This window comes from Mya arenaria, chromosome 2, assembly GCF_026914265.1.
Source record: "Mya arenaria isolate MELC-2E11 chromosome 2, ASM2691426v1".
NCBI classification, from domain to species: domain Eukaryota; kingdom Metazoa; phylum Mollusca; class Bivalvia; order Myida; family Myidae; genus Mya; species Mya arenaria.
The window spans coordinates 123,624-140,505 of record NC_069123.1 but is presented as its reverse complement, the minus strand read 5'-3'; the positions used below and the strand labels follow the sequence as shown (position 1 = coordinate 140,505).

General features: G+C 36.4%; 3 protein-coding genes across 18 annotated transcripts in view; all 3 read right to left on the bottom strand.

The window, feature by feature from the left end:
* Positions 1-828: 828 nt before the first annotated feature.
* On the bottom strand, positions 829-2,634 carry LOC128204642 (uncharacterized protein K02A2.6-like). Its single transcript, XM_052906047.1, has one exon. It carries the CDS (start codon positions 2,632-2,634, stop codon positions 829-831), a length of 1,806 nt encoding a protein of 601 aa, XP_052762007.1.
* Positions 2,635-2,683: 49 nt separating this feature from the next.
* Positions 2,684-4,765, bottom strand: LOC128204631 (uncharacterized protein K02A2.6-like). Its single transcript, XM_052906036.1, has one exon. The coding sequence runs from the start codon at positions 4,763-4,765 to the stop codon at positions 2,684-2,686; it is 2,082 nt and encodes a 693-aa protein (XP_052761996.1).
* Positions 4,766-9,119: 4,354 nt separating this feature from the next.
* The window catches only part of LOC128225212 (uncharacterized), a 63,398-nt gene continuing 55,635 nt past the window's right edge, over positions 9,120-16,882 (bottom strand). For 12 of the 16 annotated variants that reach the window (XM_052935292.1, XM_052935286.1, XM_052935294.1 and 9 more), the window contains one exon: positions 9,120-11,212. In XM_052935292.1, coding sequence (XP_052791252.1) covers positions 10,987-11,212 — 226 coding nt within the window. In that variant the 3' untranslated portion in view covers positions 9,120-10,986. Of the gene's footprint in view, positions 11,213-12,179; positions 15,119-16,882 lie in introns of those variants that run through there. The other 4 variants (XM_052935299.1, XR_008259622.1, XM_052935300.1 and 1 more) reach the window with 4 other exon arrangements.

Below are 16,882 nucleotides of genomic sequence, written 5' to 3'. Positions count from 1 at the left end.
TACCGTGAATGCTTTTTCACTTTTATAGCACGCAACTGTGTGTGTGTGTCATTTGAAATTGCTTTAACAGACATGCACCTGCTCAAGGGTAAGATGAGTTCCCGTGTGTATTTAATGGCTTCAGTGACAACTCGCGTAATGCGCGTGTCAAGTAAGTGCAAACATAACCAGATGCGGCTTGAGAATGCAGATAGCGTGTTTATGGCTATGAACTAGGCCACAAGTGCCCTAGTCCAAAAACTATTTAAAACGCATTTGTATTTGGATCATGTTTTGACATACCACAGTGAAATGTCTATGGTTGTAAATTATAATTTTTATTTTGCGAGGCCCGTTAGGAAGCGTTCTTTACGTTCGTGTCTCGGCACCGCTGCGTATTCGGTCGTCCGGTATGCACAATAACGTCTGGATTCTGTTATGTTATGAAGAACGACTGCATGTGTTCTAACTATTTATTATTGATACATATGATATTGGTGAGGATGGTACAGCTCTGACTGCTAGAGATAAACTGACCGCCTGTGTTGGCTGGCCGGCCTTATCATACAAGGTGAACTATAAATAGCGGGAGGAATTAATTCATTGCCGTATAATGTTACATCTCCCTTCTTTACAAACAAAAGATATTATCAATAGATATATATGTGATTTGATATCAAATTATTTATATTTATTTATAGAGGAAAAGAGAAAGAGTTATTCAATGTTAGGGTTATAATAGCAGGATTTGAATTTCATCGGAAATTTATTAAAGGTTGTCAGACTAATTTAAACATCAAACAACTAGTTTAGATAAGTGATTCAATCAGCTTACAAGCGAAATGAACATCACATGGATTCAATTACTTTTGGTTTTACGGCCCTTCCTGACCTGGTCAGGTACAGATTGTGATTGATACATGGAGAGGAAGTACTGCCAATTAGAGGGCTTTCCGAATCTTTGATGTCAGTCTGGGTAGGTGTTTGACCTAAAGGCATTTCCTGTATTTCTGGCTCTGCAAATTGACCATGGCAGGGCTCATTGGTCTTTAATAGATCCCGCCTATTTCGTGTGTACATAGACCCATCTGGGCACTGAACAGTGTATGATCTTTCATTTAACTTGTCAACTACAGTGGCTGGTCTCCAAGTTTTATTTAATTGTTGGATCATTGTATTTTCTCCATATGTTAAGGGCTCTAGTGACCTTGCTTGTCTGTCATAATATTTCTTCCCCTTCTGTTTGCTATCTTGAATACCCTGCCTGACTAAATTAGGAGATATCACCTTGGGCATCAGATTTTCCTTAGATGTTGGGAGGATAGAGCGCAATTGTCTGCCCATGTTTAACTGCGCAGGGGAATACCCTGACTCAAGAGGGGTGGTCCGGTATTCTAATATGCCAATAAAAGGTTCACGCCCAGCGTCCTTAGCCTTTGTAAGGAGTTTCTTACAAACTGACACATATTTCTCAGCTAGACCGTTAGATTGACTGTGATAGGGACTAATTGTCTGGTGATTGAAATCCCATTCTTTTGCAAAATCAGCGAACTCCTGAGAGATATAACAGGGACCACCATCAGATATAACCTTCTCACTAATTCCCCATCTGGCCATTATGCCTTTCATTCTGTTTATGACCGTAGTGCTTTTCATATTGGGCAATTCCTTGACCTCAAAATACCTGCTATAGTAATCCACTATCAGAAGATAGTTCCTGTTTTCCCAGGTGAATAGATCAGTGCCTATAATTTGCCATGGATAATCAGGAATCTCAAGGGAAATTAATGGCTCTTTTGGGTTTGAGTTTCTGTGTTTTAAACAGGTGTTGCATTTTAACACGAGATTGGTAATATCAGCCGATATTCCTGGCCAAAACATAACATCCCGGGCCCTTCTGAGACATTTCTCAACTCCCATGTGACCTGTGTGAATGAGTTCAAGCATCTGAGACTGCATTGATTTGGGGATGATTATTTTATTTCCTTTCATGACTAACCCATCAATAGAAGTTAACTCATCACGGAAATTCCAGAAGGGCAATATCTGGGACGGACACATTTTTCTAGAGGTTGGCCAACCTTGAAGTATAGTCTGTTTCAACAATACTAAAGTCTCATCTTGACTTGTTTTGTCCTTCAATTCATTCAATTTTCTGTCAGATACAGGTAAATGAGACATAACCATGTGTACCTGCATGTCCATGCCTTGTGACAATTCAGGGAACGTTTCATTTAGAAAGTTCCTGCTCAGTGTGTCTGCAACTGGTACTTGTTTGGATGGATAATGTTTGATGTCAAGATCATATTTCTGTAGCTGTAGTAGCATACGCTGCAATCGTGCAGGAGCTGTGTTTATTGATTTTTTGAAAATAGAAACTAACGGCAAATGATCAGTTTGCACGTTGACTTTGTGACCATAAACAAAATGGTGGAACCGCTTGCAGCCGAACAAAATAGCAAACATTTCCTTCTCAATTTGTGCGTAATTGACCTCAGTTTGTGTGAGTGATTTTGATGCATATGCAAGTGGCTTCCCGTCTTGCATTATTGTTGCTCCGAGACCAAACTTGGAGGCATCAACTTGCAATGTTAATGGCTTGCTTTTGTCATAATAGGATAAAACCTGATTCGGGTCTGTGATGATTTGTTTCATTTTGTCAAATGCATCACTCTGTGCAGTTCCCCAACAGAATTCAACTTCTTTAGACAGTAATTGTCTCAGAGGGGCTGTTACATCTAGACAGATAGTTTACCATACCTAATATGGTTTCAAGTTCTGATTTATTTTTGGGTGGCTTCATTTTCTGTATAGCCTCTGTCTTTGAGGTTGATTTTTTCAAACCATCTGATGTGAGACGGTGACCAAAGTAGTCTACTTCTGATACCCCGACCTCGAGTTTGGTTTCGTTAAAACGAATTCCTTCATCATGAGACCTCTTTAGGACTGCTCTAAGATTGGAGTCATGTTCCTCTCTAGATGACCCATACACTAGTATGTCATCCACGATGACAGCTACGCCACTTAGACCTTCGAGACAAGCATCAATCTTTTGCACAAAAAGATCACCGCTTGACTTCAGACCAAAGGGAACTCGGACATATCGGTACCTTCCATATAAGGTGTTAAAACATGTAAGGAACGATGACTCTCTCTCAAGTTTCAATGCCCAATAACCACTCCTAGCATCAAGCTTTGTGAAGTACTTTGCGCCTGAAAGCTGAGGCAATATATCATCCAGAGTTCTTAAAGGGTAATGTGGACGTTGAATGGCCTTATTCAAGTCACGCGGATCCAGACATATACGAATTTTGCCATTGGCTTTTTCGGCAACGACCATTGAACTAACCCAGTCAGTGGGTTCATTGACCTTTTCGATGACACCTAATGACTCCATGCGGAGTAACTCATCCTTGACCTTTTCTTGTAATGCTATAGGGACCTTTCTTGGGGGATGCACCACAGGCTGGACAGTGGGATCAATGTGAATCTTACATTCACCGGCTAGCAGACCAATGCCATCAAACACTTCCTTGTATTCCTTTAATACCATGTCTTTAGTGAGGGGGTTGACCTGGGAATCTGACATAACTGTGTATGTGAGATTTATGAGTTCAAAGTCAAGGGATGATTGGAGACTTAGCAAAGGACTTGAATGTGTGTCAACTACATGAAAGTAAACATCCTTTGTTTGGCCAGTTCCAGGATGATTACACCTCAAAGTAATGCATCCCTTTACATTTAACGTGCTTCCGTCATAGGCTGAAAGCTTTGAATGTGAGGCTTCTAGAACTGACTTTATGCCTATGTCTCTAAAGGTTTTGTATGGCAATATATTGACTTGGCTACCAGTATCAATCTTGAACTGTACGGACAAATTGGAAGGACCTACCTTGAACTCTGCAAATACCTGCCCATTCCTAACAGTGGACTCCACATTGTCAATCACTAAATCCTTGAAATCATGAGTACAAGAATTGTTATTGTCAATAACTTCATTTACACTTCTACACACTGATGCAAAATGGTTCCATTTTTGACATTGTTTTCCCTTTGCGGGACACTGGTGTTGTTGTTGGTGTTTCCGCCCACAATTTTGGCAAGTCCGGGTAACGTCTTCTCCCAAAGTGACGCGCTGTTGTCTTCTCTGCTCCCACTGGCCTGAGGAATTGTGACCAGGCTGGCCTGAGGTGTTATGACCAGTAACCCTTCTTGAACGAACCACATTAATGGCTGCTCCTTGCGATGGTGCCTGCATTTCGCGCAGTTGTGCTTGAGCATATTCAAAGCTTTGACATATTTGAATAGCCTTGCTCAAGGTCAAATTTTCTCCCATATTAATGAGTTTTTCTCGGATTTTTTGTGATACTATTCCAAACACAATCCTATCCCTGATCATGTCTTCACTGTCCTTATAATTGCAATCCTTCACCATTACTCTCAATTTGGTCAAGAATTCTTCGAAAGAAAGTTCTCCCTGTGTCATATTGTTGAAACGATATCGTGCAAAAACGGGGTTGATCGTCGGCTGTAGGTGTTTTGTAATCGCTTCACAAATTGCTGACAAATGTTCTCTGTCGGACGCTGACAGTTCTAGTGTTTTGTACAGGTCCCGACCCTTTTCACCCATCCAAAGTTGCAAATAGGTGATGTGTACATCCTCGTCCTTCCCTTTAAGTGGACCCTTAAAAATAAGCTCACAGTGCTCTGTGAACTTCTTCCAAGCTTCCGGAAGATTTGAGCTATTCCAATCCATGCACGGTGTTGGAACACCACTTAACTCCATTCTCACAGTGAACAGTTTATTAGATGCTTAATCTATTAATTAACGATCCACATTTAATACTATATGAGCGATGAGTTCTTTTCTGACACCATGTTATGTTATGAAGAACGACTGCATGTGTTCTAACTATTTATTATTGATACATATGATATTGGTGAGGATGGTACAGCTCTGACTGCTAGAGATAAACTGACCGCCTGTGTTGGCTGGCCGGCCTTATCATACAAGGTGAACTATAAATAGCGGGAGGAATTAATTCATTGCCGTATAATGTTACAACCAGGAAGCAGGACAAGTTGGTTTGCTCCAGATACTCAAAAGTTCTGGGGGAACATCATACTCACATCTGTATATGTATGGGAACGTCGTAGATACAAATATTGTACCCGACGAGGAAGTGCGCGTTTTGGGTAAGTCAAAGTAAATTTAATGAATTTACACTATTCGAGTTCACTGATGAGAGGTTATTGCAGTCATAATACAGTTCTAAGGAAAAATAAATGTTTGAAATTATCCGATATTTAAAACACTGGATTGAAACACTTTTGATAATTACAGATATATTTTTCAACTTGATTGTCAGCGATATGGTCTTCAAAAACGTTAGCGCTAATTGAACGTCTATGACCCTGATGAGTCTCGTATGTTAAAAGTCGGTTCATGCCCTTCCACCACCTTCTATATGAAGGTTACACGTTTTTGCATCCTTCTGTCTTGAAGCAGTGGTAGGTATTTCATGCACCAGTCAATTGTAACCACGCCCCCCCCCCAGGTCCGGAGAATAGCGGGGACTTTGACTTTCGGTCCAGCCAACCCCGGGTAAAATCCCCGCCCTGCGGGAACGAACTGATGGTAAAACCCCGGCAAAATGCCCCCGCACCCCAGAGACTCTATATAAGACCCAATCCCCGCTAAATTTGGCGCTAAGACAAAACCACCGCGGTAACCCGACAAAGTAAAAACACGGCCCATTTCCGCGGCTACCCCCCCCCGGACCTGGGGGGCGTGGTTACAATTGACTGGTGCATTAGCATTGCGGTGACGCAGCTTTCTTGGCGAGATGAATAACTTGGTGATGAATCCTGCAGAGGATCTTGGTATTCTTTCATATATGTCAATTTCAGCTTTAGCAAAAGGGTCCCATATAAGACTGGCGTATTGGAGTTTGGAACATATAAGTGTGAAGTAGGCATTTTCCGGCATGTTTTTGGGTAGTGTCTCAAGTTGCTTCTGAGAAAACCCGCGTGTAGAGTTGGCTATTTAACTACATTGTTTATATGGGTTAACCATTTCATGTCTTCAGCCAGTTCATGTTATCAGAAAAAGATATTCCTAAATATGGATTCATTTGAACTGGTTGGAGTACATCGTTTTCAATGGCCAGAAGAAAGATGATTTTGTCTTAGAGCTAGGTACATAACAGTTGTTTGAGTTAAGTTTTATATCCCAGCTTGTCCCCCATGTTTGGAGTGTGTTGAGGTCCTTTGATGTTTTTCATTGCCGTCCAGGTTTTTGATGGAGCAATACAGAAGCAAATCGTCGGCGAAGAGACGGTGTTTAGATTATACGTTGTCTGGTAGGTCATTCGAGTGCCAGAGAGAGAAAGAGAGAGAGAGAGCAGATCGACGAGTAAACGAGAGATCTGGAAGGATTCTCTTGGTTCCGTGAGATAGGTTTATCCAAAGAAGTATCTTGTGGGATCAGTATCAAATGCTTTGCTGAAATCTAACATGATGCTGTCCACTTGAAGGTTGCTGTCGAAGTTGGGCAAGAGGTCATGGGTTGTGGCGATCAGTTGTGGTTCGCATGAGTTAAAGGATGGGCTAAAGAAATGGAGTCTAACGATAAGTTCAGTGTCGATAATGGTTCATAAAACATGCTTACAGGTCACGTCAAACATGAATTTGTATTTGTGGCATTTCAACCATTGTTGGCGATCCGAGTACGTTTCCTTTAAGCCTCTACATAAGGCCTAATAAAAAAATACATTTGGTTCGGTTAACCCGACCCTACCTACGGAATAGGCGCCGACCCTACCGTTTTTATAGTCAGTTTGAAAAAAATAATGAAAAACTAAAGAAAAAAAAAATCTTTTTCGATAAGTAGTTTATAACCTTAAATTACTTGTACAAAAGATAACTTTAACACCATTCCGCTAGGATAAAAAATGACATTCTTATAAAACATAAAAAAAGCCTACCTACTCTACCTATTTTTGAAAAGGATGTTACCCTAACCAAACAATTTTGTTCTAGGCCTAAGTACCATTGGAAAACTGACTGACCAAATCTGTTTTCATAAGCGTATTGGGGTAGAGAGAAAGCACTTTTTAAAATGAAATCAAATGTATGATTAACATTTAAATAATCTCCATTAAACATGATGTCAAACAGCAACAGGGGATTTATTACTTAATATGCATTTGATCACACAAAGTAATTATTTTGGCTAATATTCTAAGAGGTCACCATTTTGCACCAATGAAACTGCCTCCTTTTTCATAGTAACTTATATTTAAGAGGAAATGTCCAACAGTACAAGTGAGCTTTGGGACTACTCTAGTTGTCATTCATCGCAGGACTTGCGGCATTTTGGGAACAAAATTATTCCTTTGGCGAATATCCCATCAACCAGTGAGAGTTATATTCCACCCTTGGTTTCGAAATTTTGTTTAAGACACACTTGAGGATGTGATGAGTTCAAGCCATAATGCAGCCATTATAGGGCGCGAGCAGACCTTTATAAACTCAACAACAACAACAACAACAAGAACAACAACACCAGTACAGAAGCAGAGTGTGACAATGTACCGGTTATATCTGACAATGTATTGTAAGATGATCATGATGTCACCAAATTCAGATACCACAGATATCCACAAGTAAAAATGCAATACCAAGACTGAAAAATCACGAATAATTTAGTATTTAAACATACTTTATTTAAAATCATACATGATAAGACATAAATATATTGCTTTGTTTATATGACATTAAAATACAATAAACATAAAATTAAATAGACTTCTAGTTTGGCACAGTACTAATTTTTAAAACATTTCAATACCCTTATATTTTGTTCTATTTCTCATCTTCATGATGTTTATTTCCCCCGGAAGTATTTTTTTTAATTACACATGGCACAATTAATTATATGAACACTATTTAGTAGCAGATAGATCTCTCTAAACATTATTTTAAACATTAACATGATGCACCAGTCAATTGTAACCATGGCCCCCCAAGTGCGACTAGTGGGGACTTCGACTTTCGGTCCAGCCAACCCCGGGTAAAATCCCTGCCCTGCGGGAACAAACTGATGGTAAAATTCCCGCCAAATGCCCCCGCACCCCAGGGACCCTAGGTAAGGCCCATTCCTGGCAATATTTTGCGTGAAGACAAAACCACCGCATTCACCCGGCACTGCGGGGCCACCTGAAAGGTAAAAACACGGCCCATTTCACCGGCTATCCCCGGACCAGGGGAGGGGGGGGTGTTACAATTGACTGGTGCATAAATATTACATTTTTTTCAGCAATTAGGGCCAATTTTTATAACATATTTCCACATAAATTATATACAACAATAAAAATAAACATTAATGTCCTGACTACGATTTTTAAGACTTCAAACGGCCTTATTCAATGTTCTCTCAATAGCTAATAACCAATCAAAAATTGTAATTTGATTTTGCAATATCTAACTAACCAAATGCAGGTTTAAAAGTTTAAGGAGTTGAAAATCATTGATTCTTCCATCAGGCATTTCTTGAAATTATTGTCCTCTTAAAAGTATCTAGGGTTTGAGCGGGAATGGGAAACACCATTAAGGTAATTATTCCCCGTGAAATATGCTCTTGTAGATGAAACCAAAAACAACCTTGTATGAAATACACACACATATTCCACATATCTTTAAAAATAACAAGCATAGCACTATTAATTCCCCCCTTGCCCATCTTTGCTCCCCCCTTACCCATTTAGCTCCCCCCTTACCTATTTAGTTCCCCCCTTACCCATTTAGTTCCCCCCTTACCTATTTAGTTCCCCCCTTACCCATTTAGTTCCCCCCTTACCCATTTAGTTCCCCCCTTACCTATTTAGTTCCCCCCTTACCCATTTAGTTCCCCCCTTACCTATTTAGTTCCCCCCTTACCTATTTAGTTCCCCCCTTTACCCATTTTTGCCCCCCCCCCCTTGCCCATTTAGCCCCCCCCCCCCTATCTGCTCCACCCACTTGCCTATTTTTGCTTAGTGCGTGTATAACCGAAACTAAAACGGTAACTAATTTAATAGTTTTCAATTGCCCTAGATGTCCTTCAATAAACTTGACATATGAAGTCTGGTTTCACAATATTTTCTTTTTAAAGTACATTCAGGATGAACTCTTTGTTGTTAAGTGATCTACATCTTTTTTTGTCCAATGAGGAGGCAGAAAACTAACTAAGGACATAACCTTGTTGCACCTACTCTTAAAATAAGCACCACATTCGATAAACTCCGCTAGTCAGATGTTAAAATCATACTAAGGTCACTAACCCCAGCGCGTTATGTAAGTCGTGCTTGCCTGATCAGGAGAAATATTTGCATATGCCTGATAAAGCAAGATTTTGATCCACATTATTTTGTTAAATTACAAACTTATGGAAATATGTGTACTTTTTTACAGTAATGACGATGATTCTAAACGAGGTCAATGTTTACCATCGGAAAAAGAACAAGTTTGTTTAAGGTATGTCTGCCCTCGGTAATAAACAAGTTTGTTAAAGGTATTACTGCCCTCAGTTATAAACAAGTTTGTTTAAGGTATGTCTGCCCTCAGTTATAAACAAGTTTGTTCAAGGTATTACTGCCCTCAGTTATAAACAAGTTTTTTTAAGGTATTACTGCCCTCAGTTATAAACAAGTTTTTTAAGGTATTACTGCCCTCAGTAATAAACAAGTTTGTTTAAGGTATGTCTGCTCACATCTAAAAGCAAGTTTGTTTAAGGTATGTCTGCCCTCCATAATATACAAGTTTTTTTAAGGTATGTCTGCCAACATGAATAAGCAAGTTTGTTTAAGTCATGTCTGCCCTCGTTTATAAACAATTTTGTTTAAGGTATGTCTGCCCTCAGTAATAAACAAGTTTGTTAAAGGTATGTCCGCCCTCAATAAACAAGTTTATTTTAGATGTGTCTGCCCTTCATATTAAACAAGCTTGTTTAAAGTATGTCTGCCCTGCTAACAAACAAGTTTTTATAATGTATGACTGCCCTTGGTAATAAACATGTTTAAAGTATGACTGCCTTCGGTCATAAATAAGTTTGTTTAAGGTAAGACTGCCCTTGGTAATAAACATGTTTGTTAAAGGTATGTCTGCCCTCGGTAATAAACAAGTTTGTTTAAGGTATGTCTGCCCTCGCTAATAAACATGTTTGTTTAAGGTATGTCTGCCCTCGGTAATAAACAAGTTTGTTAAAGGTATGTCTGCTCTCGGTAATAAACAAGTTTGTTAAAGGTATGTCTGCTCTGTGTTATAAACAAGTTTGTTAAAGGTATGTCTGCTCTGTGTTATAAACAAGTTTGTTAAAGGTATGTCTGCTCTGTGTTATAAACAAGTTTGTTAAAGGTATGTCTGCTCTCTGTTATAAACAAGTTTGTTAAAGCTTTTTGTTTTCTAATTTATCAAGCCATAATAATAATAATAAATGTTAAACGTTGATGCCTTGTGACCCCATTTAATATTCATACCAGATGAAATGGTATATCTTTATGATTATTAATATATAATTATAATAATGACTGAATCAACATCATAAATAAAGTTGTTGCAGTTTGTTTTTTTTGTTCAACTATTTGAACTGGATTCTGACCAAAAATTGGCATTTATTGCAATATTCCAAGGACAAATTCGTAATTTTATTTTCGGGCTTAATATGGGGTCACCAAGCGTCCAAAGTTCACATTATTGTACACCTTAAATTTATAAGGGGTACATTGACTGTATGTCCATGCTGATTTGTTTTTCAAAATGTTTTTTTGTTGGTTAAATGGTTATGAATATTTAAATCAGGTTACGAATATTCATATCAGGTTATGAATATTCAAATCAGGTTTTGATTATTCATAGCAGGATGGCTGGTTGTCATGTCAACTGTTGAACAATCTGTTGCTGTAGTTCATTTCAAGGTCAAAATCTACATACAATATCCACAACACTTTTGTACTATAAGTATCACCATCACAGGTAAGTGTTTTCCGACTGCTTATGAAGAAGTTCACCAAAATGATTGAACTTTGGGCTCGAGCCCGGGCTTGTTTCTGTGCTTGACCCAAGACATGATGCAGGTTTTGACGTTAGACCAGACCCAAGGTTTTCAGTTGAGTTCTCCAAATTTGAACCAGAGTTTTCAGTTGGGTTCTCCAGATTTGAACCCAGGTTTTCCGGGCTCCCAAGGGGTCCTCCCCTGAAGATAAAAAAAAATCTTGCTTTATATGGTTAAGTTTTGAATCTGACATTTACAATTAAATGGAAATAATTTTGGTTATGTTTTAAAACCAATGAACTATTATCTTAATGTAACTCATGCAATTTCAGGGGAAAAGCCCTTAAAAAGATATATCTAAATTATTTCACAGCTAATGAACAGATGTATAAACAAATAATTTCTATAAGATTTCAATGATGAATTAACCATTTTTGTTTTGTTAAGATATCTATCTCAGAGGGAAGGGTTTGGGAGCCCATTCAACACAGGGGGTACTCAAAACATGCAGAATGTAACCAACAAGAATAAATTCCATTTGGTAGTGATTGACAATGCCTTGACCAGCTGCACTCTCACAGATTGAACATTTTGACAACTTTTTTTTATATTTTTTCTTGGAACGAGCCAATACTTGTGAAAATGCATGGCAACCAGTGATATAAGACTGCTCACAAAATATCAGATCCCAGGTTTTTATATTTATGATAAAAAACTAAAGTTTTATACCTTTTTCTTTAAGCATTAGTAACGCTTTTAGCAATATGTCATTAATTTTTTAACGTAAATGTGAAAAACCGTGGTCTGATCTTTTGTCACCAGCAACATATCACTGGTTTTGAGAAATTTACGCAAAAATTCGTTTCAAGAAAAAAGTTGTCAATCTGTGGGAGTGCAGCTTTAATGGAAGTCAGTAGCTAGGGTGTCAAAGTCATTTTGTTATACTTTATTTCTTGTATATTTAGTTGACAATGATGTTGGTTAAGTAAATAAATCAGATATTTACATGTTTATATAACAAATAACATTAAATCATACACAGCACATATAAACTTCAATAAAGCATGCTTTAACATAACCTGATTATATCTTCAAAAAGCCATCTTCAATGTGTTTAAAAATTTTTTTTTATGAAATTTCACTACATTAAAATTTTACACAAAAAATGTTCAAGAAAACCAAGCTGCCACCTTTGAAAATAAAATAAATCTTAAACTTGAAATATAAAGTGAATTTATTTTATTTGCAAAGGTGACAGCTTCGGTGTCAATGCCATAGGGTAGTTAGCAACATTACAGTACAGAATTGATGTACCACACCTAGCATTGACTGTTCTATAATCATCATGTATGTGTGTTTGAGAATAAGTTAATTATCAATGAAACATCATGCACAGATACATGACAGGACATTATGAACACGAGGGTCAAGTTTCCAAAGCATGCTTAAATTAACATATTGTTTGATAATTAAAATAACAAGTGTATATACAAAATTTACATTCAAACACTTAAAACACTTGAAACATGCACTGTTAGAATTTCCTCATGAAAACAATGTCACTTTACTAAAGACAAAAATTTATATAAAAAAAATGGTGTTTCCCGACTTACTAAAAAATATGACGGCAGGCTTTACTTCTTCAGTGATTAGTACTATGATAGAATCAAGTGGTTACGCAGAAAAAAATCACAACGAAATAAACAACTTACCCATCCACAACTTAACATTTAAGTATGGAAACACCAAAGCAACTTTTTTATTAATTGCTGCCTTACTGATGTTTTTTTATACATAATATGAAATATAAGAACATGCATGAAAGGGGACCATGCTTTGCATATTTTTATACTTTTGGTTTATCAAATACAAGACACAAATCATGTTAAAATTTTATTTCAAAGATGGTTGTATATATTCACAAATGGTATCAGCATTTCTAAATGAACTAATGTCACAATGCAACAAAAAAGTATGAACGAAATGTAAAACACATGAATATAACACAACAAAAAATGACCATAATCATTCAAAGTTAAACAAACTTCATCAGCCATTAAACACATTTACAGGGGGACCAATCACAGCAATGGTTTCAGACGTGTCTTACCCAGATGAAACAAACATTCTGATTGGTCAAACAAGTGTACTAAGGGCAGTGCTGGTTGGATAATTCTCTACGCTTCTTGACCTAATTATAAAAGTAAGCAAATCATATACAAACAGTTCAAAATATATAATAAAGGAGTTTCTTTTATTTCAAGTATGCATGTCATTTGCATAATCTGCTTCCACACTTCTAGAAATTAAATTTAAAAAAACGCCAAGGAGTGAGTGCCAACACTGTTGTTTTTTTCAGCCTAAAAAGGGGTATAACTTAAAAAAACCTAAAAGCCAGAGTTTTGGACGTTGGTATACATGCCCGAATTGTCAATGGAATCATGTGTACCAAGTTTCATTAGAAAAAGTCATATTACAATGATGAGGCCGATGACACCAATGCTATCACAATACCCTGGCTTCTGTTCTTTCAAGTACAGACGAGATAAAACCAGCGTGGCCAATGACACCACCAATGCCATGAGGCAAGACTTCTAATCTTAATATTCAAGACATTTTTTTTCCTTGGAAAAGCAGAGGAGCAGTAAGTAAAACCATAAGAATATTTCTTTACTTCAGATATTAAAATGTTTCCATATATTGACGACCAGCAATATATCTAAACCAGTAAAGCAGTGGAGTAGTGCTAGAGTATTTACATCTTATATTCAGATCATGTTAATGTCACCTTGTAGCAATAACTAAATTAATACCCTGTACAAATCTGAGAATAAACCAAAATGGAAAAAAAAAATTGGTACAACATTAAATGTATAAAAAAAAGTATGATATAAGAATGAAATAACGAATTGGATCTATTTCCCTGGTTATATTATCTTCAAATTAATGTTTAACCATCTATAAAATGATCAACCATCTCATAATGTTTATTTTTATGTATTGGATACTGGTTTCTTTTTCAATAAATATTATGCATTGATTCTCTAATCAGAACCGTGAGTAACCAATGAGAAGGCTGAAGTCAATTACTGTGCAATAACTAGCATGCATATTTATTTACAATGTAATTTCAATATAGACATGCTACTTTATTGCACAGTAAGCTTGCCAATGTGGTACAAATCAGTTTCTACCGAAAACTCTCATGATTAAAATCATACATAAAATGTGTGTTGAGCTTTTGGAAATACTGTAAAACACTCAAGCAGCAGGTGCAATAAGTATTAAAGTCTATTTTCATTTACAATGTTTAAATGTTTAAATTTCTGACTATAATTTAGGCTTAATAGCTGATATGCTGATTATAAGGTAAATAAAATACATTCCATACTAAACACCAATTTGCAAAAATCTTTTTAATACTGAATGTTAGCAGGGTTCTCAATAAGTTTCGTATGAACCATCTCAAATAGTCAAGGAACCAACCAGCTCCTACTTAATCTACTTAATATTTACTTATTTTTCAAAATTTGAAACAGCCCAAATGCCATTGGAACCGTCCATTTTGGCCAGCACCCGGTTCTTATGGAGAACACTTGTGTTAGATACTGTCAAGCATTTAGATAAAATCTGATATGTTCAATAATAGTATGTGCATGAGACAAGTGTTTACTCACTGTAAAAAAACAAATGATCATGAAAAAACTAAAGTTATTTTTCATGAACAACAAAAGTCTTTGGTATTGTACAGGTATATATGGTAGCAAAAATGTTTAAAATTAGCACATGATTTTTTAAAAAATTAACTGAGTGTTATAATATAATCCTCAAAGGCTCAAATAGGAATGCAGCCAGTCCGAGGATCAAACCGGCTACCCTGCTTGCAAGTCAGATGCTCTTCCAACTGAGCTTACTGGCCTGGTTAACTCACACACTCCCTGAGCGATGTGAGTCAGACGCTATACCATTTGAGCTTATCGGCATCGGTAACTTGCATAGTCAATGACCAGTTTCAGTCAGATCCTTGACATAATTCATAGGATTCTTTTATGGAAATTCTTATTCATAATTCTTATAAAATATGGCACATCATTTGTTGGATTTCATCTGAAAAATGATATCAGAAGCTAACATTCTTCATACAGCATTATATTCAAGTTCATACATTTGTACAGATATATTTACCAATAGTATTATGCCCATCTCACAAGCTAAAAAATATTAATAATAAAAAATATTTCTAAAAGCTTAATACAGCCGTAATTAATATAAGTATATGTATGAGAACACAAATTTCACAATGCATTATTATTTAATTATATTGTTTGCATGTATGTATGGACTTGCAATTAAGCAAGTATCTTTATCTGTTTAAAATAATGAATTGTATAATATCCCAAAGAAAATCACATGTCATTTTCAAACAGCTACATGTACATGTATAATGCATGTATATCTTAGGCTATATCAGTCCTCTGGTCATTTTCATTAAGCAGCTTAGATCTAACTTAAAATTAAGATTAGAAACTAAGTGTTTTGATTAGCCTGTATATTTAGCTGACCGGTAGGCTGAATGAAATCACTGAGGCATGTCTAAGGGCATAAGGATGAGAACAATATTGAATACTGGCCGTTGTACCCTGTTTGAGAGGGTTTTCTTGTTTTCGTTGACACATCAACTCTGTTATCTGAACAGTAACAAGCAGAAAGGCCATATCTGTTCTATAACTACCATGCGATAAATAACAAAGCTTTTTACTTATATAGCACACTATTTGTCGAACGTTGTCGTCGATGAAAGCATGGTACAAGAGTTATGTCACCCGCCTGTAACCCTCGTGATTAAAACTATACACACTTGCTTAAGCGCTCGAGTATCATCTTAATAACTTGGGTTTTGGGTGCAGTAAAAAATACAAATTAATGGAACTTATCATATGCATGTTTTAATATATGGATGCCTCAATATGCACCAAAATACGGACAAAAGGGTAAAGGTCTCAAATGAGTTACAAATATCATCCAAAACCAACATAAGACCCAGCATACAGCATAGTATACTTAATGAAATAGTTTCAAAATCAAACATAATATATTGTTGCAGCTTATAGTGCTTCTAATACCTTTCTGATTAATGGTGCATTTTTAACATAGTGAAAAACTACATACTGTGACTAGAAGGTCAAGGGAGACATAAAAGCATAAAAAACAAACAAGAAATATGGTTAATTAACAGTTTAAATTCACTGGCTTAGTGCACATAGGTTGAAACCCAATATAGAAAAATAGATGGCATTACAATAGTCTTTAGCTAAGCCATCGAATACATGATAGGTGAAAAACAATGAAGATTAACAAAATTACAATTAATATAATCATGAACAGTTGTCACTTGAAAATATTCTACCTTGAAAAAACATTCATTACAGCTGCACCCTCACAGATTGAACAATTTGACAACTTTTTTTTATTTTTTGACTTGGAACAAGCCAATTATTGCAAAAATCCATGGAAACCAGTTATATAAGACAGCTGACAAAAACTTAGATTGCAGATTTTTATATATAAGTTCAAAAATTGATATTTTATGCATTTTTCTTAAACCGTTTCTAATGGTTTAAGCCATAAAACATTAATTTTCGAATGGAAATATGAAAATCTACAATCTGATTTTTTGTCAGCAATCTTATATCATTGGTTTGCAGATATTTACGCAAAAATTTGCTCTTTCCGAGACAAAAAATATAAAAAGTTGTGAAAATGGTCAATCTGTGAGAGTGCAGCTTTAAGTCTTGAATACCTAATTATCCATGTTAATAATAGTCTTTCTTTTAACAAAGAAATAACTAGAAAAATATTGTATATCATTTC